Genomic DNA, 26485 nt, shown 5'->3' with positions numbered 1-26485 from the left:
ACCACAGGAATTGCCAAACCTGCACCCGCACCTCCCTCCTCACCACACCCACACCTGCACCCGCACCTCCCCCCTCACCACACCCACACCCGCACCTCCCCCCTCACAGCCATCCAAGGCCCCAAAGGAGCCTTCCACATCCATCAAAGTTTTACCCTGCACTTCCACATGTCATTTCCTGTGTCCTTTGCCCCCCGATGCGGCCTCCTCTACATTGGGGAGACAGGATGCCTACTTGCAGAGTGCTTCAGAGAACATCTCCACAACACCTGTGACAGTCACCCCCACCATCCCATGGCTGAACACTTCAACTCCCGATGCATGGAGGAAGAGAATCTCATCTTCTGCCTTGGGACCCTCCAACCACACGGGATCAATGTGGATTTCACCAGTTTCCTCATTTCCCTTCCCTCCACCCTATCCCAGTTCCAACCTTCAACCCAGCACCACCCTCATGACCTGTCTTACCTGTCCATCTTCCTTCCCATTATCTGCTCCACCCTCCTCTCCAACGTATTACCTTCTCCTCCCCCACCTCCATCTACCTATTACACTCTCAACTACCTTATCCCCAGCCCCACACCCCCCCCCCCCCTCCCATTTATCTCTCCACCTCCTCGGCTCACAAGCCTCATTCCTGATGAAGGGCTATTGCCCGAAACGTCGGTTCTCCTGCTCCTCGGATGCTGTGTGGCCTGCTATGCTTTTCCAGCACCACACTCCCGACTCTGATATCTTGAGGACAGCCCTTGTCACAGTTGAAGAGGTGTTGGAGGTATTAGAATTTATGACAGTGGATAAATCTCCTGGTCCTGAACAGATATCTCCAAGAACACTGCAAGAGGATAAAGAAATTGCCAGCGTCCTGGCTGATATTTTTGCATCTTTAACGACAGGGTGAGGGCCCTGAAGATTGGAGGGGAGCGAATGTTGTGCCCTTAGTCAAGAAGGGCTGCAAAGATAAAGCTGGGAACAAAAGCCCAGTAAGCCTAACCTCTGTGGTAGGCAAGTTACTTGAGAAGATTCTGAGGGATAAGATATACATGAATTTGGAAAGACAATGTTTGATTAGGAGTAGTCAGCATGGCTTTGTGAAGTGAGCAGGAAGGTTGATGGGGACAAGGTGGTAGATGTAGTCTATCTGGATTTCAGAAAGGCCTTTCATTAAGTTCCACATAGTAGGCTGTTCTGGAAGGTTAGATCACATGGAGTCCAGGGCCAGCTGGAAAAGTGGATACAAAATTGACTTGATGGTAGGAAGCAGAGGGTAATAATGGAAGGACTGGAGGTCTGCAACTAGTGGATTGCCTCAGGGGTTGGCACTGAGCCCATTACTGTTTGCTATCTATATCAATGATTCGGATGAGAATGTACAAGGAGTACATTCCACACTTGGAGTATTGTGTTCTGTTTTGGTCACTTCGCTATAGGATGTTAGTAAGTTTGCAACTGACACTAAAATAGTTGTTATCATGGACAGTGAGGAAGGTCATCAGAAATTGCAGCAAGACCTTGATCAGCTGGGGAAGTGGGATGAGAAATGGTAAATGGGGTTTAATACAGATAGGTGTGAGGTCTTGCATTCTGTAAAGTCAAATCAAGGTAGGAATTCCATGGTGAATGGTAGGGTCTTAAGGAGTGTAGTGGAACAGAGGGACTTTGGTGTTCAGGTGCGCGGTTCTCTGAAAGTGGAGTCCCAGGTAGGCCGGGCAGTGAAGGTGTCTGACGCACTGGCCTTCATCAGTCAGGGCATTGAGTATAGAAGTTGGGAAGTTATGTTGCAGTTGTAAAGGACATTGGTGAGGCTGCATGTGTAGTATTGTGTTCAGTTTTGGTCACCTTGCTATAGGAAGGATGTTATTAAATTGGAAAGAGTGCAGAAGAAGGATGTTGCCTGGACCCAACGGTCTGAGTTATAGGGAGAGTTTGGACAAGCTAGGATGATTTTCTTTCAAGTGTAGGAGATTGAGAGGGAGGATCTTATAAGATGTATAAGATCATGAGAGACATGGATAGGGTGAATGCACCCTCTTTTTCCCAGGGTTGGGGAATCGAAGACTAGAGGCATCTAGTTTAAGGTTAGAGGGGAAAGGACAAAAGGGAACGTGAGGGACAACTGTTTTACGCAGAAGGTGGTATGCATATGGAATGAGCTGCTAGAGGAAGTGGTTGAGGTGGGTACATTAACAACATTTAAAAGGCATTTGGATAAAAAAAACATAAATAGGAAAGGATTAGAAGGATATGGGCCAAGTTCAGGGGAATGGGGTTAGTGTGGACAGACAGTTTGGTCAGCATGGACCTGTTTGGGCCAAAGGGCCTGTCTCAGCGCTGTAGGACTCTGTGAGTAAGATTGTGAGCGTGCAGGCATGAGACAGAGAGAGAGAGAGACAGAGAGAGAGAGAGACACTGTGTGTTTACATTCGTGTATTTGTGTGTACTCACTCACATCTACATTGGAACATATATTACTCAGGACACCACTTCTTTCTGCCACAAGAATGAATTTTACCTATAAATGTCTTTCTCTACTTTTTATTCACTCACAGGATGTGGGCATTGTTGGCTGGTCCAGCAATTATTGCCCACCTGTAGTTGCCCTTCAGAAGGTGGTCAAGAGCTATCATGTTGAACTGCTGCAGTCCACTTACAGTGTGAGATCTAAACAACTCATTTCTAGCTGTCAGCTGTGGTAAGCTGTTCGCAGCACTCCTACCTCGGAATCAGAGTGTTCAACGCCTGCTCCAACACAGCTGAACCCATAATCTGGGCTGACAGTCCAGCACATTACTCAGGCAATGCTGTACTGTCACAAAAATATTGCCTTTCAGGTGAGATATTAAACCAAGACCACACTTTCTATCTGAGGGAGATTTCTGTACGAGGGTAAAGTTTTACGTCGAATGGTAAATGCCCACTATCTGGGGATTCAGTTTCCACTGTTTTAGTTAGCTGGGGTTTACCATGGCTCAAAAATATTACATGGAACATTCCAGAAATAATTCTGGGGGCTGGCGGGGAGGTAAGTTACCCATTTAACTGATAGGGTTCGCTACTATCTGCAGTTTCGGGCATCCGTGGTTGGTCTTGCAATGTACCTCCCGTGGATACTGGGGGACACATGCAGTGAGATGGGGAAAAGTATTATTTCAGACAAGCTGGAAGCAAGACCTGTGTACAAGTGGAGCCAAGGCTGGCAACAAGCAGCAGCTTGGTGTGTGGAATGGTGACTAGTTAGTGACGACAAAAGACTTCTGCCTGTCAACATCGGTGTGATTAGCTCCCAGGGAGCTACACAGCTTGTGGTGTCAATGCTTGAGGGAGAAGCAATTAGATTTCCAAAAAGGAAGGAGCTGCCCGTTCTCTGCACTTTTAAAAAAAAACCACCTCAAAACCTAGATGGAGTCAGTTTTTTCCCCCTCAATAGTTGCTGTAGATTGTTTCCTAGCCAATAAATCAGACACTTTAAATGGTGATCCAGTCATTCTGTGCCACCCATAAGCAATTGAAAGTACCTGTAGAACAAAGCTCACAGGGCAATCCAAAACAATCATCTCAGCAAACCCTGTAGTTGGAAACTACTGAACTGCCTTTACTGTCTTTCCCTCCAACTATAACACCAATAATGGTTTTTCCCTGTTTGCATGTGCGTGTGGTGGGAGTCGGAGATTCCACGAGTAGAGTAACATGTTAATGTTTCATTGTTAGTTATCTGTAGTTAGAATCTAATTATTTGTAATAAATAGCCATCTTTCTTAAATACAAAAACCAGGTCTGTCCTTCCGTTCCCTTGGTCTAATAACAGGTAAATTGAGGAATTCTGTGTGCCTTTAAAAATCTTTAACTGTATGAAGACTCAGAATAGTAGTACCTGATTTTCAGCATATTACTCAGTGGGTGGTAATATAAACCACTCCAGTGAGGAACAACCTTAGTCATGAACCGTGTTGGAAATCAAACCTCACTTCCCGAAGTCTCCAATTCACATCTGGCAAATTCCAGTCAAAATGAACCTGGTTTCTGTACTTAATCAGAAAATAACTGCTTATTCTAAACAAACTGTCTTCAACCAATAGCAGTTCACAAATAGCATGGAAACTGAGAAAGTAAGTGCAAGAGTAGGCCATTCAACCCTTCGATCCAGCACCACCATTCTGTATGATCATGACTGATCATACAATCTCCGCATCCCATTCCTACTCTCTCTCTGTTCCCCTTGATCCCTTTAGCCCCAAGGGCCATGTCCAGCTCCCTCTTGAATCTATCTAATGAACTGGCCCCAACAGCTTCCTGCAGGAGATAGTCCCACAGGTTCACAGCTCTCTGAGTGAAGAAATTCTTTCTTATCTCAGTTCCGAATGGCTTACCCTTTCTCCTTTGGCCCATAGTTCTGGACTTCTCCAACATCCGGAACATTCTTCCTGCATCTAGCCTGTTCAGTCCCATCAGGATTTTTATATGTTTCTATGACATCTCCCCTTATTCATCTACATTCCAGTGAGTACTAGCCCAGTCGATCCAGTCTCTCCTCATACGTCAGTCCTGCCATCTGGGAATCAGTCTGGTGAACCTTTGCTGAACTCCCTCAATACCAAGAATGTCTTTCCTCAGACCAGGAAACCAAAACTACACACAACACTCAAGGTGTGGCCTCACCAAGGCCCCGGACAAGCAGTGTTTGCTGAAACTGACAATTACACACAATTACACGTATGTGCTCATTCAGGTTCCAAACCAGAACACTGTCACATAAACCTTACCTGGGATGTCATGCACAAATGCAGCAGTGCACATACACAGGGAAGTGTGTGCGATTTTGGAATGGGTTTCAGAGGTGGAAACTGGGAAGAGGACAAGGCCTCCGGAATGAGAAGTGAAGAGGGTGCAGAAGCCCGGGGATGGGGGTTGCAGCGACAAGGTCTGACACAGTCCCCTTCCCTGGTTCTGATCTTGCATCCCACACCATCCCCCCTTCCCAACTTCACAACCCTCTTCCCCCACTGGCCCATTCCCTGTAACATTTGTACACATGAGGCTGAAAGAACCAGCGTACACCGTTATGTGTTGGTGTCGGGAAATAGAAATTCCCAGCTTATAACTCAACCATATATATTTGCTGAGTTCTTCCTTTTTCTGTTTGTCAAGTCCTTTGCTGCTTTGCAGGGTTGTTTGCACAGTGATGCTTCCTTTCATTCACTGGCTAAAAATTCATCCTTTCACTGTCTTTGAAGGTATTTTATTCCTCTTTCAACAAGGGATTTGCAGAGAAAGGTGAGTGAAACTAACTGTTACTGGAGACTTTCTGGTACCTGCACACAAAAAGAAAGAGAGAGAGAGACAGAGACAGAGAGAAAGATTTTTTAATGTTTTTTTCAGGTGAGGTGATTCTCTGCTGCACTGGTCCCACAAGTGCTACGGTCACCTGGTCAGACGCTAAACAGAATGTTGTTAGCCGTTTTCCTTTTGTTCAAAGCTCACTGGCTCCCTGCTTTTTGCTCTCACGGTTATCCTGTTCCAGGACAGAAGTGTCGTTGCACACAATCACAATATGCTTCACCGAAAGGAGTTTTAACACTGCAGTCATATCTTTGTACAGTCTCCTTAGTTTATGCAGTACCTTAATTTCTTTAGCCCATAGTCCAAAGATAAATGCAAAAGAAATGTGCTAGGACCTTGCAGATGATACATGCAATGTACAGTGAACTATGAACAGCATACTTCAAACTTCAAAAGAACAGACTCATGGATTGGTGGACAAACGGCAGATAAAATTTAATCCAGATACATGTGAAATGATTAACTTTGATAGAAAGAGTGAGAGGCAATTCTAAAGGGAGTGCAGGAACAGAGGGATCTGGGCGTATGTGTGCACCACTTAGTTAAGGTTGCAAAGCAGATTGAGAAAGTGATTAAATAAAGCAAGTAGAATCCTGGGCTTCATTAAAAGGGCATAGAATATGAAAGCAAGAAGGTTATGATGTATTTTCATCAAACTCTGATTTGGCTTCTACTGTATCACGTTCAATTTTTGGGCACCACATCTTAAGAAGAATGTGAAATCATTAGATGCAGAAAAGATTCATGAGAATGAAATTTGTCAACTCTGGAACCAATTATGTGGTTAGAGTTGGAAAGCTGTAATCAGGGGAGAGCTGCAAGGACCAGCGCTCGGGGCTCAATAATTTCCAATGTACAATCATGACTTGAGTGAAGGGACTGAGTGCATTCCAACTACACTTGCTGATGAAATTTAGAAAGCTAGGAAAGCAAGTTGTTAGGAGGGCACAGAGATTTGGATACACTCACTAATTTAGTCAATAATTTGGCAGATGGGCAATAATGTGGGAAAATGTGAAGTTGTCAACTTTGGCAGAGGAATAGGAAAGCAGAATACTATTTAAATAGAGAGAGATTGCGGAATGCTATAATACAGAGAGATCTGGGTGCAGTTGTATGTTAACCACAACATTTTAACCTTAAGAGACAGTAAGAAATTAGGAAGTCAAATGGTATGCTATCCTATATTACAAGAGGGACAGAGTATAGAAGTAGTATGCTAGAACTGTACGGGGATCTCTGTTATTAGAGAATGATATACTTGTATTTTAAGCAGTTAAGAGAAGGATCATAACGTACTTTCCTGGAAAGATGGGGCTATCTTGAACAAGGTTGAACTGTCTGGACCTTGCAGTCTGAAGAGGAATCAGATTGAACTTGCAATGTTAACACTTTCCCTTTCCACAAATGTGTCAGAATTCATTACTTTCTCCAGCAGTTTCTGTTTTAATTTCAGATTTCCAGCATCTGCAGCAAGAAAACGGTTGATCTGACTGTGGCCTCAACTCCACTTTCTCACTTTCAACAAGTCGGCCTCCTCTGCTCTGTGCAGAAGAGAATTCCAAAGATCCAAGAGAAGGAATTCCTTCCCATTTCCAGCTAAATGGGAGAAAAACAGTCCCCTAAATCTCGTCCCACCCATGGGTATAAACAAGCTCACAGTTAAGAGTTAATTACAGATGGTGTCAATCACAAACATCTTGTGCCTCAGGGAGTGGAGCAGCTTGGTTCTGAGAACAAGATAGACAGAGAAGTGATCAGATCTCCAAAGTACGATACAGTAATTCGTGTTAATGAAGGAACCTTACCCTTGCTTTCTAGCAAGTTGGGTCTGGAAACCAAGTAAGTGGGATAGTTTTGTATTTTTTTTTGAATTTTAACTTTTGTGATGATTCCAAGAATAGCAAGGGTTGATTTCCAGCACACTACCTCAGTTGGTTGTGACAGTGGGGTATCTATCCACACAAACTACAAAGACAATTGGTTTCCAAGACAGTGTTGACTAGTTTTCTTCCCAAGGACAATCCTGCAATGGAACAAACTGAAAAGAGATCATCATGCTTGGTCCAGCACTCCCCAGATAAATGTTGATGGGATACTGACATTAGACTATGATGCTGACATCATGTAGGAGCTAGGAGCAGGAGTGGGCCGTCCGGCCCTTTGAGCCTGTTCCACCATTCAATAAGATCATGGCTGATCTTTTCATGGCCTCAGCTCCACTTATCCACCCTCTCACTGTATCCCTTAATTCCTTTATTGTTCAAAAAAAATCAATCTTAACCTCTGGGTGGAGAAGTTCCTTCTCTGTTCAGTCCTAAATCTGCTTCCCCTAAATGCTATGCCCTCTTGTTTTAGTTTCACCTGCCAGTGGAAACATCCCCTCCACTTCTATCTTACCTCTTCCCTTCGTAACTTTCTATGTTTCTATAAGATCCCTCTTTATTCTTCTGAATTCCAATGAGTATGATCCCAACCGACTCAGTCTCTCCTCATAAGCCACCCCCCTCAACTCCAGAACCAACCTAGTGACCCTCCTCTGCACCCCCTCCCATGCCAATCCATCCTTTCTCAAGTCAGGAGACCAAAACTGCACTCAGTACTCCAGGTGTGGCCTCACCAGGGCCCTGTACAGCTGCAACATAACCTCCCTGCTTTTAAACTTTGCCTTCCTAATTACCTGTTGAAGCTGCAGACCAACCTTCTGTGATTCATACACAAGGGCACCCAGGTCCCTCTGCACAGCAGCATGCTGCAACATTTTACCATTCAAATAATAGTCCTTTTTATTGTTACTCCTACCAGAATGGATGAATTCACATTTATTAACATTGTATTCCATCTGCTGGACCTTTGCCCACTCACTCAGTGTATCCATGTTCCTCTGCAAAGTTTCACAGTCCTCTGCACACTTTGCTCTGCCACTCATCTTAGTGTCATCGGCAAACTTTGACACATTACACGGGGTCCCAACTCTGAATCATTTGTATAAATTGTAAATAATTGCAGTCCCAACACTGATCCCTGAGGCACATCACTAGTCATTGATTGCCAGTCAGAATAGCACTCATTTATCCCCACTCTTTGCTTCCTGTCAGTCAACCAATCCTCTGTCGATGCTAATACTCTACCCAACACCATGCATCCTTATTTTACGCGGCAGCCTCTTGTATGGCACCTTGTTGATGGCCTTTTGGAAATCTAGGTACACCACACCCACTGGGTCCCCATTGTCCACCTTGCTTGTAATGTCTTCACAGAATTCCAAAAGATTTGTTAAGCATGACCTGCCCTTCATGAACCCATGCTTCGTCTGTACAATGGGACATATTCTTTAGAGATGCCTTGCTATTTCTTCCTTGATAATGGACTCCAGCATCTTCCCCATCACAGAGGTCAAGCTCACTGGTCTATAATTCCCCATTTTTGTCTACCTCCCTTTGTAAACAGTGGCGCCACATTTGCTATTTCCAATCTGCTGGGACTGCCCCAGAGTCCAGCGAATTTTGGAAAATTACCATCAGTGCACCTGCTATTTCTCCCACCATCTCTGTCGTACCTTGAGTTGCATTCCATCAGGCCAGGAGACTTATCTATCCTTAGCTCCATTAGCTTACCCAACACCAGCTGTTCCATTATAATGATTGTTTCCAGGTCCTCACCCACCTCCGTCTCTGTCACTTACTGACATGTTATTCATGACCTGCACTGTGAAGACTGACACACAGGACCTGTTCAATACCTCAGTCATTTCATCATCTCCCAGAGCTAACTGCTCCTTCTCATCCTCTAAAGGACCAACATTTACTTTAGTCACTCAGCTTCATTTTATATATTTACAGAAACTTTTACTGTCTGTCTTTATATTCTGTGCTAGTTTTTTCTCATGTTCTATCTTACTTTACTTTATAACTGTTTTTATGGCTTTCTGTTGACCTTAAGGTTTTCCCAATCTTCTCGTTTCCTGCTGTTTTTGACGCTTTGTATGCCTTCGCTTTCACTTTGACAGCCTGCCTTATTGCCTTCGACACCCACGGCAGATTACTGCTCCTCTTCCAGTCCTTCCTTCTCACTGAAGTATGCTTTTGCTGAGCACTTTTAAAATTTGCTTTGAAGGTCCTCCTCTGCTTGTCAATGGTCACACCATAAAGTCTCTGTTTCCAGTCTACTTTAGTCAGGTCCTCTCTCATTCTATCATAGTCCCCCTTATTCAAGCACAGGACCCTGGGATTGGATTTTATCTTCACACTTTCCATCTGTATTCTAAATTCAACCGTACTGTGATCGCTGCTTCCAAGAGGATCCCTGACTATGAGGTCGTTAATTATTCCTGTTTCATTACACACGACCAGATCTAGGATAGCCTGCTCCCTGATCGGTTCCATTACATACTGTTCAAGAAAACCATCACATACACACTCAACAAACCCCTCCTCAAGGCTACTCTGACTGACCTGGTTCGATCAATCAGCATGTAGATTAAAACCCCCATGATAGTTACCGTACCATTTTTACAGGCATTAGTTATTTCTTTGTTTATGGCTCCCCGCAATGTGATGTTATTATTTGGTGGCATATAGACTACGCCTATCAGTGTGTTTCCTTCTCAGAATTTCTAGTTTCTACCCAAATGGATGCAAGGTTATTGTCCATATATCATCTCTTATATCATCTATATTTTCCTATATCATCTCTCAGCACTGCCCTGATGTCATCCTTGAATAATAGAGTGATACCATCTCCCCTGCATTCCTGTCTGCTCTTCCAAATAGTCTGGTACCCCTAGATATTTAACTCCCGGTCATGACCATCCTGTAACCATGTCTCTATGATGGCTACTAAATCATATTCATACACAATGATTTGTGCCGTTAACTCATCGACCTTGTTACAAATGCTTCAAGCATTCAGGTAAAGTGCCCTTATGCTAGTTTTCTTACCCTTGTGATTTCCAACATCTCTAATAATATCTCCTGAGGTCTCCATCTTTTTTACTTCTTCCATAGTCTGCCTTGTAGTTAAACCCTCCTGCACACATGCTAACCTGCTGCTTACCTTTAAATTTACCACCAGACTTCCTGTCCTTTTCCCTTTTCCTCATCAACACCCCCCCCAGTTCAATAACTTAAAGTCCTAGTGACCAGAGCACTGGTTCCAGATCGGTTCAGGTGGAGACCGTCCCATCGGTACAGATCTCCCCGGTTCCAAAACTGATGCCAATGCCCTATGAAATGGAATCCCTCTTTCCCACACCAATCCCTTGGCCACGTGTTTACTTCCCTAATTTTCTTATCCCTGTACCAATTTGCACGTGCCTCGGGCAGTAATCCAGAGATTATGACCCTCGAGGACCTGTTCCTTAATTTCCTTCCTAGTGCTTGATAATGCCCAAACAGGTCCTCCACCCTAGCTTTGCCTATTTCATTAGTCCCAACGTGGACCACAAGAACTAGACCCTCCCCTTTCCACTCCAGTATCCTTTCAAGCCAGTCAGAGATGTCCTGCACCCTGACACCTGGCAGACACACACTATGCGAGACTCCCAATCCGGCTCACAAAGGATACTGTCTGTTCCCCCTAATTAAAGAATCTCCTATAACAACTACTCATCTTTTTGCTGCCCCCTCTTGAATGGCCATCTGCACCTTGGTGCCGTGGTCAGCTGGCTCATCCTATCCACAGCCCTTTCCCTCGTCCATACAGGGAGCAAGAATCTCATACCTGTTAGACAAAGTCAGGGGCTGAGGCTCCTCCACTCCTGACCTCAGAATCCCCTTACCTGCCTCACTTACAGTCACACCCTGTTGGTTCTGATCACTGACTGAACTTGAATTACTCAATCTGCTGGGTGTGAGTGCCTCCTAAAACAAGTCCAGGTAACTCTCCCACTCCCGATTGTGCCACAGTGTTTGAAACTCAGATTCCAGATCATCATAACTAAAGCAGAACATCAGTATGACAAGACAGGTGTTATATAAATGCAAGTCTCTTTTTCTAGAACTCAAACATGTAAAAAAATACAAAGATACACTGTGTCAGACATTAAATCTTAGGCAGAAATCTCAAAGTAGAAAAGTCACCTGATCCAGATGGGATATTTCTGATTTACTGAGGAAAGTACATGCCAACACTGAGAAAGAACTCCCGATACTCCTTAACAATGGGATTGGTGTCAGAGGGCTGAAGGATGTAAATTTAACTCCCCTTAAAAAGGGGAAAAACATAAAGCCAACAACAGGCCAGTCAGCCTCATGTCATGATGGAGATAGTATAGCATGGAAGTGAATTTCCTCATCCTTCTCAGAGGCAAAGATGGACTGGTGCCAAACGCTTTGCAGCAACGCTCCCATCCAATGACAGAGGAAAAGAAACTGCATACCTTGGTCACCAGCAACTATGCCAATGCTCTCCTATTTTTTTTACCAGCCTGAACTCATCCAGAACCCCGCTGCCTGTATCCTAACCTGCATGTGGTCTATATTCCTCTCTTCCCTGCCCTTTGCCTGAGGTGTGGTGACCTTCAGGTTGAATCGCCGCGAGCTGTCTCTCTCTAATGTGAGAGCAGCCCTATGGTCTGGTAAGACAATGGCAACACAACATTTCCCTGTCAGTTCATGTATCTGTCTCAATGCCTCTTAAACGTTGGATATGTTTCTACCAGCTCCCTTGGCAATGCACCGACTACTATCTTCTATGTAAAAAAATCTTTCCTCACACATCTCCTTTAAACTCTTCCCTTTTTCACCTTAAACCTATTCCCCTAGTATCTGACATTCCCACCCTGGGTAAAAGACCCCGACTATCCACCCTATCCACACCTCTTATAATTTTATAAACGTCTATCAGGTTGTCCCTCAGCCTCTGATGCTCTTGCTAAAACAATCCAACTTTGTCCAACCCCTCTTTATAGTTAATACACTCCAATCCAAGTCATGTCTGGTAACCTGCTTTACACTCTCTCCAAAGCTTCTACATCCCTCATTTAGTCCGGCGACCAAAACTGTACACAATACTCCAAATGTGGCCTAACTACAGTTCTATACAGCTAAAACATGATTTTTTAAAATATAGATTAGATTAGATTAGATTCCCTAGCGTGGAAACAGGCCCTTCAGCCCAACAAGTTCACACTAACCCTCTGAAGAGTAACCCACCCAGACCCATTTCCCTCTCACTAATGCACCTAACAGTACTGCCAATTCACCTGACCTGCATATCTTTGGACTGTGGGATGAAACCCATGCAGACACAGGGAGAATGTGCAATCCCTGGTGCTGTAAGGCAGCAGTGCTAACCACTGAGCCACCATGCCACCCCCAACATTTACACTCAATGCCCCCACCAATGAAGGCAAGCATGCCATTTGTGTTGCCACTTTCAGGGAGCCAAGGACTTGCACTCCAAGATCCCTCTGCACATCAATGCTCCTTAATGTCCTGCCATTTACTGTATATTTTCCTCTTGCATTTGACCTCCCAAAATGCATCACCAAAGCGACACCAAATTGTTCATCGATCACCCTTGGACAGCACTGCCTGTAAACTCACCTGAACCAAACATTCACCCCGGTGTTTACTGACACACAGCAGTCCTGACCAGGGATCACTGTGATTTTAAAACCACTTTGTTTTATACGAATCACTCCTTGCTCATCCTTACCTCACCTCCAGCCTCACAATGTTCCAAGATCTGGGCACTCTTCCAAGTCTGACCCCTTGCGCATACCTGACTTCCTTTGCTGCACCATTGATGGCCATGCTTTCAGCTGCCTGAGCCCCAAGCTCCATAATTCCCTGAATTAACCTCTGCCCATCTCTCAGGTGCTCTTGAAGACTTACCTCTTGACCAAGCTTTTGATCACCAGTCCTAATAATGTCTTATGTCACTCAGTTACTCATCTACTGAAGCTAAGAATTGCTTATGGTTTATTGCACAGGATTCTCAATTAGTCTTGCCAAAGATCTGAGTATATACACTGTCTGTTCCTGCACTCCCTTTAAAATGATGCCACAACCCTACCTTCTCCAGCATCTCAGCAAGCTGAGGTCCCTTATTCCTGGGAATATGCAACCGATTCCTCTGTACCTCTCTTCAAGACCCTATCATCATCTAGAGAGATGTAGAATCAGTGATACACCTGAGGGCCTAACTCTCCTACGACCCGATCTCTTGCTCTCCATGGATCCTGAAGCATCCATGCCTGATAACACTCTGACTGATTTCTCCTCGTCGGCAGGACAGTGTGCCGAACTGATAGTTTCCTGGCATTCATGACCAGGCTTAAACATTTCTACAATACTTTTGGGAGAAAAGATATGCATTTTATTTGCAGAAAGGGTCACTGGGGCTTTGAAACACCCAATTTTACCCGGGCACTTGGCCTAATTTGGCATCATTGATGCAGCAACATATTTGCCATTCTTTCGGAACCAATGACTCAAATCAGCACGAAAGACCAGTTCACCAGGGGAATTTATTGACTTTGTTATTTAAATAATGCCACAAGGCATCTGTTTTACCCTATATAGGTTTCAATGCAGAACAGAATTAGTGTTACTAATCATGACATTGAATAAAAGAGTCACACACACTCAGAATACAGAAATCTTCTCATCAACCTGTTCAGAGACGTTATTACAAATCTCTTGAAAAGGTGGGACTTGAACTCTGCTCTCCTGGCTCAGAAGCAGGGACACTACCACTGCACAATAGGGACAGAACACAGAACAGTATAGCACAGGAACAGGCCCTTCGGCCCACCAAGTCTGTGCTGACCATGATGCCAGTCTAACTACTCCCATCTGCCTGCAGACGGTCCATATCCCTCTATTCACTGCCTGCTCATGTGTCTGTCTAAATGCCTCTTTCAAGTTACGAAGGGAGAACAGTGTCATGGTTTAATTTTGAGTAGTCAGAGAATCATACAGCACAGAAACAGACTCTTCCATCCAACCAGTCCACGCTGCACATAATCCCAAACTAAACTAGTCCCACCTGCCTACTCCTGGCCCATATTCCTCTAAACCTTTCCTACTCTTGGATCCATTCAAATGTCTTTTAAACATTGTAAATGTAACTGCATCCACCACATCCTCAGGGAGTTCATTCCACACGTGAACCACCCTGTGTGGAAAAATAATTTGCCTCTTACGTATTTTTTAAATCTCTCTCCTCTCGCCTTCTGTGCCCTCTATTCTTGAAAGTCTTTGTAATAGAAATTACTTTTCCACACTTTCAGGAGGCCAGGGGACTAGTATCCAACTTAGAGTCAGCAGAGGGAACCTGTATCCCAGTGAAAGTCAGCCCCTTCAGGAGAAGGAGGGGGACCCCGCACCCCAGTGAGAGCAGCAAATTCAGTAAAGGATAATCATTACGGTCGCCACAAGATGCCTTGTATTTGAGTCACTAGTTCAGCCATTTCAGAAGGCAGTTAAGAGAGTCAACCACATTGCTGTGGATCTCGAGTCACTTCTAGGTGATGTGATGGTAACATCACTGAATAGCAAGGGGAGATGGTTAGATTCTTTCCTATTGGAGCGTGATATTTGTGTGGCACAAATATTTCTTGCCACTTGTCTGCCCAAGCCCAGATATTGTCCACGTTGTATTTGGACATGGACTGCTTCAGTATCTGAGGAATTGCGATTGGTGCTGAACACTGTGCAATCATCAGCGAACATCCCCACCTTAAGATGGAGGGAAGGGCATTGGTGAATCACCTGAAGATGGTTGGGCCGAGGACACTCCCCTGAGGAACTCCTGCAGAGATGTCCTGGAGCTGAGATGACTGACCTCCAACAACCACAATCATCTTCTATGGGCCAGGTCTGACTTTCAGATCCTTTTATGGCCTCAGGCTCCTCATTTGCACTATCTCCTCCAGCTCTCCAACGTCAGAGATTTCTATATCCTCCATTATTGAAGACTGTATCTACAGTTTCCTAGGCAGTAACTCCTGACTACCCTACCCAAACTGTTCAATCTCTCTAGCTCTCGGTATTAGGAGAGTCTCCAGAGGCACACTCTGCTTTGTATTCCCCCTTTGCATTCGGACAACAACGTGCCATCCACAGAAATTCAGGCCCAACCCTATAGAACCAGGGATCAGGAACCCGCAGACTGATAGCACACAGACTTCCACATGTTTAATGATCATACAGAAATTTAAAAAAACAGAAATTTCTGGAGAAACTCAACAGGTCTGACAGCATCTGTTGACAGAAAGCAGAGTCAACATCTAAGGGTCACTAGGCACAGATTTTCTCTCCACAGATGCTGCCAAACGTGCTGAATTTCTCCAGCAATTTTAGTTTTGCTTTTGTCAGATTTCCAGCACTTCTAGTTTTGTTTTATACAAAACAAAAACAAGAAATGAGATGGAAAGCCAGTTGTGTCTGTAGTCAGTAACTGTGACATCGATGTTCATGCGAGTGGCTGTTATCCTTGAGCAGCTGAAAGGCACTGGCTGTTTTCAAGCTGAGTGGTTTAGGTGGTGGGAACATTGCTCTCTTTCCTGGCTACACCTTGAGAACAAAGACAAGAGGGGGAGAAAGGTTTAAAGCGGCTCACCCAAGCACTCACCTCTGGCCCAGTGCTGCTGGAAGGTGCTTTGTGGCTCAAGCGAGTCTCCTCCTGTGATGTATCAAGGGACTGTCTGGCACGTCGCCCAGTCTTCACAATCTGGAAGGGGGAAGATTGGTGATACAAAGAGAAACAGCTCACAACCCAATAGGGTAGAACGGACAGTGTTGATTAGCCTGGAGTGAGTTCATATACATGTTCAACATGCTCCCCTGCTGCCTCAGTGTTTCTCTGTTACTGCTTCAATCAAAAGCACCACCTCCCCTCAACCCCATCAGTCATCTCAGTAACTCTCAGATTTCAGCTGAGAATCAGTAACTCAGAAGACTCTCAGCTCTCAAGTCTGAATGTCCACACCATAGGCCTGGGTACAGAATCCAGGTCAACCCTCACAGCGCAGCACTGAGGGAAGGTACTGTCACTTGGATTAGCTGTTAAGCAATGGGTTCATCAACAGGAAATGAAAGATTTCATGGCTCCTACTGGAAGGTGAGTAAAGGGGTTGAGTACTGAGACCTACATTTATCCCTGAACGAGCATCACTAAAACGGACAATCTGCTTTCTTTTAACTCATTCACGGGATATCGACGTTGCAGGCCAGCCCACTCCGAACCACCCAGAGGACATTTCAGGGTCAACCACATTGCTGTGGGTCTGGAGTTACATGTAGACCAGACCAGGGAAGGATGGCAGATTCCTTTCCTTAAAAGACATGAGTGAACCAGATGGGTTTCCTGACAATTGGCAATGGTTCCATGGTCACAACTAGACTCTTAATCCCAGATTTTTTTTAAAAATTGAATTCAAAGACCACCATCTGCCATGGCAGGATTTGAACCTGGGTCCCCAGAACATTATCCCTGGGTCTCTGGATTAATATTCTCGAAACAATACTACGAAGCCATCACCTCCCCTATCAAGTCCACCTCACTGTAGCTTGTAAATGACCTTATCTTGTGTAAAGGTTTTCTACCCAACAGTAAGTAATTCACTGGCTCTGAAGCACTTTGATGTCTTTCTCCATCCTCTCCCTATCTCACCCACATGCACCTCATGTGCCCACCCACCCCTCATCAGCTGCTTTCCAAACCTGGGTCTCTCTCTCTCTCACACACACACACACATTCCCCCCTCCACTTCTCCCTCTCTGCCACTCCTCTCGCTCTATAGACCCCCGCCTCTCTACCCATTCCCGTCCTCACTGTTTCTCTATCCACCTCAGTATTCCACTTTCTCTCTATACCACCTCACTCTTTATCTATCCTCTCCCTCTCTAGATCCATCCCCACTACAACCACACCCTCCCCGCTCTGTATCCCAAACTGCTCTTTCTCTCCTCTACCCCCACTTTCTCTATATCCCTCTCAATACAACCCCTCTCCCCATCTGTCTCTCCCTAGCCCACATCTCACTCTCTATTCTACTACTCTGTCTCTACCCCACAACGTCTATCCTACCACTCATTCTCTCTATACCTTCTCTCTCACACACACATTCTCTAACCCCTATCTTTCCGTCTAACCACCCCTCTCTCCTCTTCCCATCTCTCGCTCTCCTTTCTCTCATTCTCCATTCCTGTCCCCTAATCCTATTCCTTCCTGCACTCTCTTCCCCTCTCCCTCTATCACATCTGTCTGTTCACTCTCTCTCTATTCCCCTATCTCTCTATCCACTGCATTCTTCATCTTTCTCTACTTTCATTTTCTTTCTCTCACTATCCATCACCCATAACTCCACCCTCTCCGCCTCTCAATCCCACCTCTGTATCCCCCTTTCCCTCTCTAAACTCACTTCCTCCCTCTACATCTCTCTCAAACTCAATCTCACTCTCTCTATCCCCTCTCTCATAGTCTCTGGCCTCTCTTACTCTCTATCCCCTCCTATCTACATTTCTCCCATTCTCCCTATATCTCCTGCACACTCTATCCCACCCCTCACTTTCTATCACCTTCTCTCTCCCCCATACTCCCATTCTCTCTCTATCCCTCTAACTCCATACCTATCCTCCTCTCTCGCTATACCTCCTTTCTCACAGTCTTTCTCTCCCACTCTCTTGTACTCTCTTTCTATCCTACCTTCTCTATATCCACCCCATTCTCGTCTTTCTCTCAATCCCTTTACATTCCCCCTCCCCAAAATCACATTCTCAGCCTGTCACATTCTCTCTCTCTCTGTTAGGTTCTCTCCCTCTCATTCCTGTCACATTATCTGTCTCTGACACACAATCTACCACATTCTCTCCCTCTGCCATGTACTCTTTCTCTCAATCTTTATTATTTCTCTATCGCTTTATCGCATGCTCTCTTTCCATCACTATCACATTTTCTCTCTATCACACATTTGCTCTCTATCACATTCTTCCCCTCTCTCCCTATCGCATTCCCTCTCTCTCTGTCTCACATGTTGCACCCTCCAATCTATCACATTTTCTCACTCTATCACATTCTCCATCTGTCACACATACATACATATTCCCTCCTCTCGCTCTTAAATTCCTCCTCTTTCTCTCACATATCGCCTCTCCCTGCTCTGTTACATTCTCCCTCACTCACATTCACAAACATTCCCTTCTCTTTCACACACACACACATCTTCCTCTCCGTATCACATTCCCTCTCTCTGTGTGTTACATTCCCTCTCTCTGTGTGTTACATTCCCTCTCTGTCACACTCCCCCTATTACATTCCATCACTCACTCTATCACACTCCCTCTCTCTCTGTCACATTCCCCCTGTCTATTAGATTAGATTAGATTCTCTACAGTGTGGAAACAGGCCCTTCAGCCCGACACGTCCGCACTGCCCCTCCAAAGAGAAACCCACCCAGACCCATTCCCCTACCCTACATTTACCCCGACTAACAGACCTAACACTGTGGGCAATTTAGCGTGGACAATTCACCTGATTTGCACATCTTTGGACTGTGGGAGGAAACCAGAGCACCCGGAGGAAACCCACGCAGATACGGGGAGAATGTGCAAACTCCTCACAGACAAGCGGGAATCGAACCCAGGTCCTTGGTGCTGTGACATTCCTTCTCTCTCTGTCACATTACCCCTGTCTATTACATTCCTTACTCTATCACACTCCCCCTCTCTCTATCATATCCGCTCTCTCCCTCTACCACATTCTCCCTCTATCACAGTCTCTCTCATTGTCTCTCTCTACCACATTCTCTCTCAATCACATTCTCTCTCTCTCTCACTACCACATTCTCTCTCTCCCTCTCTCTATCACATTCGGCCTATCTCATTCTCTCTATCACATTCTTGTTTTTTAGATGCCCTACAGTGTGAAAACAGACCCTTTGACCCAATGGGTCCACACCAACAATCCGAAGAGTAACCCACCCCGACCAAACACTACGGGCAATCCACCTGGCCTGCACATCTTTGGATTGTGGGAGGAAACCGGAGCATCCGGAGAAAACCCACGCAGACACGGGGAAAATGTGCAAACTCCACACAGACAAGCGGGAATCGAACCCAGGTCCCTGGTGCTGTAACATTCCCTCTCTCTGTCACATTCCTTCTCTCTCTGTCACACTCCCCCTCTCTCTGTCACACTCCCTCTCTCTCTGTCACATTCCCCTATTATATTCCTCACTCTATCACACTCCCTCTCCCTCTGTCACATTCCCCCGTCTATTACATTCCTCACTCTCTCTATCACATTCCCTCTCTTTCTCACACTCCCTCTCCCTCTGTCACATTCCCCTATTATATTCCTCACTCTCTCTATCACATTCCCTCTATCACATTCCCCTGTCTATTACATTCCTCACTCTCTCTATCACATTCCCTCTCTCTGTCACAGTCCCTCTCTCTCTGTCACATTCCCCCGTCTATTACATCCTTACTCTCTCTATCACATTCCCTCTCTTTCTCACACTCCCTCTCTCTCTGTCACATTCCCCTATTATATTCCTCACTCTCTCTATCACATTCCCTCTCTGTGTCACATTCCCTCTCTCTCTGTCACATTCCCGTCTATTACATTCCTCACTCTCTCTATCACATTCCCTCTCTCTGTGTCACATTCCCCCGTCTATTACATTCCTTACTCTCTCTATCACATTCCCTCTCTTTCTCACACTCCCTCTCTCTCTGTCACATCCCCCTATTATATTCCTCACTCTGTCTATCACATTCCCTCTCTGTGTCACATTCCCTCTCTTTCTGTCACATTCCCCCTGTCTATTACATTCCTCACTCTCTCTATCACATTCCCTCTCTCTCTGTCACATTCCCCCTGTCTTATTACATTCCTCACTCTATCACATTCCCTCTCTCTCTAAAAAAACGCAAAAGAACAGCGGATGCCATAAATCAGAAACAAAAACAGATGTTGCTGAAAAGCTCAGCAGGTCTGGCAGCACTTCTGAAGAGAAATTAGCTAACATTTTGGGTCTGGTGAAACGTCCTCAGATGCTGCGAGACGTGCTCAGCTGGTCCAGTTATTTCTGTTTTGTTTCCCTGTCTCTCTCTCTCACTCTCTCTCTATATTACATCCCCCCTTTAATCATATTCTTGTTCTCTCTATTCCATTTCCTTCGCTCTCGCTCTCTATCACATTTCCTCACTCTTATCACATCTCCCCTCTATCTCTCACATTTACTCTCTATCACACACACTCTCTCACAGACGCACACAGTCCCTCTCTATCACATTCACTCTCTCACACACATTCCCTCCCTCCCTCTATTGCATTCTCTCTTTCTCTCTGTTACATTCCCCTCCTCTCTCACTGTCATATTCCTTTCCTCTCTATCATATTCTCTCTCTCGATTACATTCACATTCAGGTATCAGAGGTAGTTTCTTTACTCAGAGAGTAGTAGGGGCATGGAACGCCCTGCCTGTAACAGTAGTAGACTCGCCAACTTTAAGGATATTTAAATGGTCATCGGATAGGCATATGGACAAGAATGGAATAGTGTCGGTTAGATGGGCTTCAGATTGGTTTCACAGGGCGGCGCAACATCGAGGGCCGAAGGGCTGTAATGTTCTATATTCAATCACTTTCTCTCTCTGTTACATTTGCTCTCTCTCAACACATTCTCTCATTCTCACCCTCTCAACACATTCTCTCTCTCTCAAATTTTCTGTCTTTCTATTCCATTCTCACTCTCGATCAAATTCACTCTCACCTGATCACATTCTCTCTCTCTATCACACTCCACCTCTCAATCATATTCTCATTCTCTCTATCACACTCTCCTGTCTCTCTATCACATTCTCCCTCGCTCAACCACATTCTCTATCACATTCTCTCTCTATCACATTCCCTCTCATATCACATTCTCTCTCTCTCTCTATATCTCTCTCACATTCTCTCTCTCTATTAAATTCTCTCTCTCTATTTCACATTCTCCCTCTATCACATTCTCTCTCCCTCTCTATATCTCTATTACATTCTCTATCACATTCTCTCTCTTTCTCATACATTCTCTCTCACTATCACATTCTCTCTCCCTCTCGCTATCACATTCTCTCTCCCTCTCTCACGTTCTCTCTTAATCACATTCCCTCTCCCTATATCACATTCTCTCTATCATATACCGTATCACATTCTCTCGATCATGTTCCTTCTCTGTCCATTACATTCTCACCCTCTCTCTCTATCACATTGTGTGTGCGCCTCTCTTTTTCTCTAACCACATTCTCTATCACAATCTCTGTCTCTCTATCCATCACACACTCTCTCTTTCATATTGTCTCTCTACCACACACAGTCTGTCACATTGCCTCTCTATCACATTCTCTCTCTCTCTCACACAGATTCTCTATCACATTCCCTCTCTCTATATCACATTCCCCTCTCTCTCCCTCTCACATTCCCTCTCTATCACACTCTATCATATTCCCTCTCTATGACATTCTCTCTGTCTCTAACACATTCTCTATCACATTGTCTCTCTCCCACTCTATCACACACTCTCTCTATCACATTCCCTCTGTCTCCAACACATTCTCTGTACCATATTCTCTCTCTCTCTCTCTCTCTCACATTCCCTCTCTCTCTAGATCACATTCCCACTTTCTCTCTATCACAATCTCTCTTTCTCTATCACATTCTCTCTCTCCATCACATTCCCTGTCCCTCCTCTATCTACATTACATTCTCCCTCACTCTATATCACATTCTCTCTCTGAATCACATTCTATCACATTGTCTCGATCTCACTCTATCATATTCCCTCTCTGACATTCCCTCTATCTTTAACACATTCTCTATCACATTCTCTCTCTCCTGCTCTATCACACACTCTATCACATTCTCTTTATCTTATTCTCTATCACATTCTCTCCTTCTCTATCACATTCTCTCTATCACATTCCCTCTTTCTCTATATCACATTCTCTCTCAATCTGTATCACATTCTCTCTATCACATGCTCTCTCGCTCTATCACATTCTCTTTCTCTCCCTCTCTCTATCACATTCTCTCCCTCTCTCTATCACATTCACTCTCTCTGTCACATTCCCTTTCTCTCTAGATCACATTCTCTATATCACATTCTCTCTCTCCCACTCTATCATAATCTCTCTTTCTCTATCACATTCTCTCTATCACATTCTTTCTCTCCCTCTATCTATCACATTCTCTCATTCCCTCTCTCTCTAGGTCACATTCTCTCTCTCTCTCTATTGCATTCTCTCTTTCTCTATCACCTCTCTCTATCACATTCTCTCTCTATCACACTCCCTCTTCTCTGTCACATTCTGTCTCTCCCTCTATCATATTATCTCTCTCTATCACATTCGCTCTCTTCCTCTTTCTATCAAGTTAGAAATCATACTGTACATATATTGTACAGGGAACCCCCAGCTTCTGTCACGACACTACAGATTTCTGACAGAAACTCAGCACCCATAGACCAGTCGAACCAGGAACACTCCTCGTCACAATGGCCATTTCAGCACTCTACACCAGCATTCCCCACAATGACAGCATCGTGGCAGCAGCCTCAGTACTCAACACCAACAACTGCCAATCTCCAAACACTGTCCTACAACTCATCTACTTTATCCTCGATCACAACGTCTTCACCTTTGACAACCAGTTCTTCATCCAGACACGTGGAATAGCCATGGGCACCAACTTTTCACCCCAATATGCTTAGATTTTCATGCACAAGTTCGAACAAGACTTCTTCTCTATGCAGGACCTCCAACCAACACTACACACCAGGTACATTGACGACATTTTCTTCCTCTGGACCCATGCGAGGAGTCACTGATAAAACTATTCTTGGACAGATACATCTCCATACAGCACCACACTCTATCACAAACCCACGGATAATGTCACGATGCTACATTTCTCCAGCTTCCACCTGAAACATATTGAAACTGCCATCCCCTATGGACAAGCCCTACGCATACACAGGATCTGTTCAGATGAGGAGGAACATGACAGGCACTTGGAAGTACTCAGGGATGCCCTCATAAGAACAGGGTACGATGCTCAACTCATCGACCGCCAGCTCTGACGTGCCAGTGAGGAACGGTAATGACCTCCTCAGGAGACAGACATGAGCTGCAACCGACAGGGTACCCTTCGTTGTCCTGTACTTCGCAGGAGCCGAAAAACTACGCCATGTTCTTCGCAGCCTGTAACAGATTATCAATGAGGAGGAGTACCTCGCCAATACCTTCCCCACACCTCCACTGCTCGCCTTTAAACAACAACCAAACCTCAAATAGATCATTGCTCATTGCAAACTGCCCAGCTTTCAGGACAATACCATACAACCTTGTCAAGGTAGGTGCTGCAAGACGTGTCAGAATACCACCATTATGTGTGGGGACACCTCCCACCATGTATGTGACAGCCAACATTGTCCACCTCATACGCCACAGGCAAGGATGCCCTGAGGCATGGTACATTGGTGAGACCGAACAAAGGCTACGGCAACGGGTGGATGGACATCGCACAACAATTAACAGACAGGAGTGCTCCCTCCCAGTCGGGGAACACTTCAGCGGTCCGGGACATTCGACCTCGGACCTTCGGGTGACTGTCCTCCAAGGCGGAATCCAGGACAGGCAACAATGAAAAATGGTCAAACAGAGGCTGATAGTCAAGTTTGGTACCCATGGGGATGGCCTCAACCGGGACTTTGGGTTCATGTCACACTACAGGTGACCCCCATTGGATTGCACTACACACACAAACACACACCCTCTCTCATACACTCACACATACAGTCCCACACACACCCTCTCATAGACTTAAAGCCCTTTACACTCACACTCACACACATCCTCTCACAGACACTCATAATCCCCCTCCCCCTAAACACACAAGCGGCCATGCACATATAAGTGTAGGATAAAGTTATATTTGCAGAATTACATTTTATTTTGCTCAAAAACTTCATGAATCTATGTAAGATTCCGTTAATCCATTTTTTAGATGAGACTCAGTCTGACCATTGTGGTACAGACAGCCTCACACAGGGAGCAAACACCTTCAATACATTATCAGGGCCGACATGACATCAATTGTTAGAGTTCACGTGAGAATGTAACTTCTACAAAAAGGTTTTGCGATTTACATGTGAAAGAACTGAAACCAACATTCTAAAAGATGAGAGACTTAACAAACAATCCAGGTCTTTTTCAATATATAATTTCAGTTACATCACACTGGAAATTTTTGCTATAAATTCTGTGTCTTACAATCTTATTCTGCACAACCACCTGATGAAGGACCAGCGCTCCAAAAGCTAGTGCTTCCAAATAAACCTATTGGACAATAACCTGGTGTTGTATGATTTCTAACTTCGTACATCTCAGTCCATGACCGGCGTCTCCAAATCATCTCTCCATCATATTCTCTCTCTATCTCTCTCACATTCACTCTTTCCCTCTCTCTATCACATTCTTCTTCTATCACATTCTCTCTCTCCCTCTAACACATTCTCTCTCCCTCTCTCTATCACATTCTCTCTCCCCCTCTCTTTATCACATTCTCTCTTTCTCCCTCTCTCTATGGCATTCTCTCTCTCTATCCCATTCTCTCTCTGTCACATTCTCTCTCTCTCTTTCCCTCTATCACATTCTCTCTATCTTTCCCTCTCTCTGTCACATTCTCTCTCTATCACTTCCCTCTCTCTTTCCCCCTCTCTATCACATTCTTTCTCTCTCTCCATCACATTCCCTCTCTCCATCACATTCCCTCTATCACATTCTCTCTCTCTCTCTTTCCCTCTCTGTATTACATTCTCTCTCTCTCTTTCCCTCTCTATCACATTCTCTCTCTCTTTCTCTCTCTCCATCACATTCCCTCTCTCTATCACATTCTCTCTCTCTTTCCCTCTCTCTATCACATTCTCTCTTTCTCTTTCCCTCTCTCCATCACATTCCCTCTATCACATTCTTTCTCTCTTTCCCTCTCTATCACATTCCCTCTCTCCATCACATTCTCTTTCTCTATCACATTCTCTCTCTCTTTCCCTCTCTCTATCACATTCCCTCTCTCTTTCCCTCTCTCTATCACATTCCCTCTCTCTTTCCCTCTCTCTATCACATTCCCTCTCTCTATCACATTCTCTCTCTTTCCCTCTCTCTATCACATTCCCTCTCTCCATCACATTCTCTTTCTCTATCACATTCTCTCTCTCTTTCCCTCTCTCTATCACATTCCCTCTCTCCATCACATTCTCTTTCTCTATCACATTCTCTCTCTCTTTCCCTCTCTCTATCACATTCCCTCTCTCCATCACATTCTCTTTCTCTATCACATTCTCTCTCTCTTTCCCTCTCTCTATCACATTCCCTCTCTTTCCCTCCCTCTATCACATTCTCTCTCTCTTTCCCTCTCTCTATCACATTCCCTCTCTTTCCCTCCCTCTATCACATTCCCTCTCTCTTTCTCTCTCTCCATCACATTCCCTCTCTCTATCACATTCTCTCTCTCTTTCTCTCTCTCCATCACATTCCCTCTCTCTATCACATTCTCGCTCTCTTTTCCTCTCTCTATCGCATTCTCTCTCTCTCTTTCCCTCTCTCCATCACATTCTCTTTCTCTATCACATTCTCTCTCTTTCCCTCTCTCTATCACATTCCCTCTCTCTCTCTATCACATTCTCTCTCTATCACATTCTCTCTCTTTCCCTCTCTCTATCACATTCTCTCTCTCTATCACATTCTCTCTCTTTCCCTCTCTCTATCACATTCTCTCTCTTTCCCTCTCTATCACATTCTCTCTCTCTCTCTATCACATTCTCTCTCTTTCCCTCTCTCTATCACATTCTCTCTCTCTCTCTATCACATTCTCTCTCTCTCTCTCTCTATCACATTCTCTCTCTTTCCCTCGCTCTATCACATTCTCTCTCTCTCTCTGTCACATTCTCTCTCTCTATCACATTCTCTCTCTCTCTCTCTCTCTGTCACATTCTCTCTCTCTATCACATTCTCTCTCTCTTTCTCTCTCTCCATCACATTCCCTCTCTCTATCACATTCTCGCTCTCTTTTCCTCTCTCTATCGCATTCTCTCTCTCTCTTTCCCTCTCTCCATCACATTCTCTTTCTCTATCACATTCTCTCTCTTTCCCTCT

The 26485-nt window shown here is 44.8% G+C and overlaps 1 protein-coding gene across 2 annotated transcripts in view; it reads right to left on the bottom strand.

Annotated features, from left to right (window-relative positions):
* The window catches only part of LOC132818020 (intraflagellar transport protein 43 homolog B), a 91532-nt gene that overhangs the window by 64629 nt on the left and 418 nt on the right, over positions 1–26485 (bottom strand). For both annotated transcript variants that reach the window (XM_060828613.1, XM_060828614.1), the window contains exon 2: positions 15919–16017. In XM_060828613.1, coding sequence (XP_060684596.1) covers positions 15919–16017 — 99 coding nt within the window. The remainder of the gene's footprint in view (positions 1–15918; positions 16018–26485) is intronic.

This window comes from Hemiscyllium ocellatum, chromosome 8 (genome assembly GCF_020745735.1).
Source record: "Hemiscyllium ocellatum isolate sHemOce1 chromosome 8, sHemOce1.pat.X.cur, whole genome shotgun sequence".
NCBI lineage: Eukaryota > Metazoa > Chordata > Chondrichthyes > Orectolobiformes > Hemiscylliidae > Hemiscyllium > Hemiscyllium ocellatum.
The sequence above is the reverse complement of the archived record's forward strand: the minus strand, read 5'-3'. Positions and strand labels throughout refer to the sequence as shown.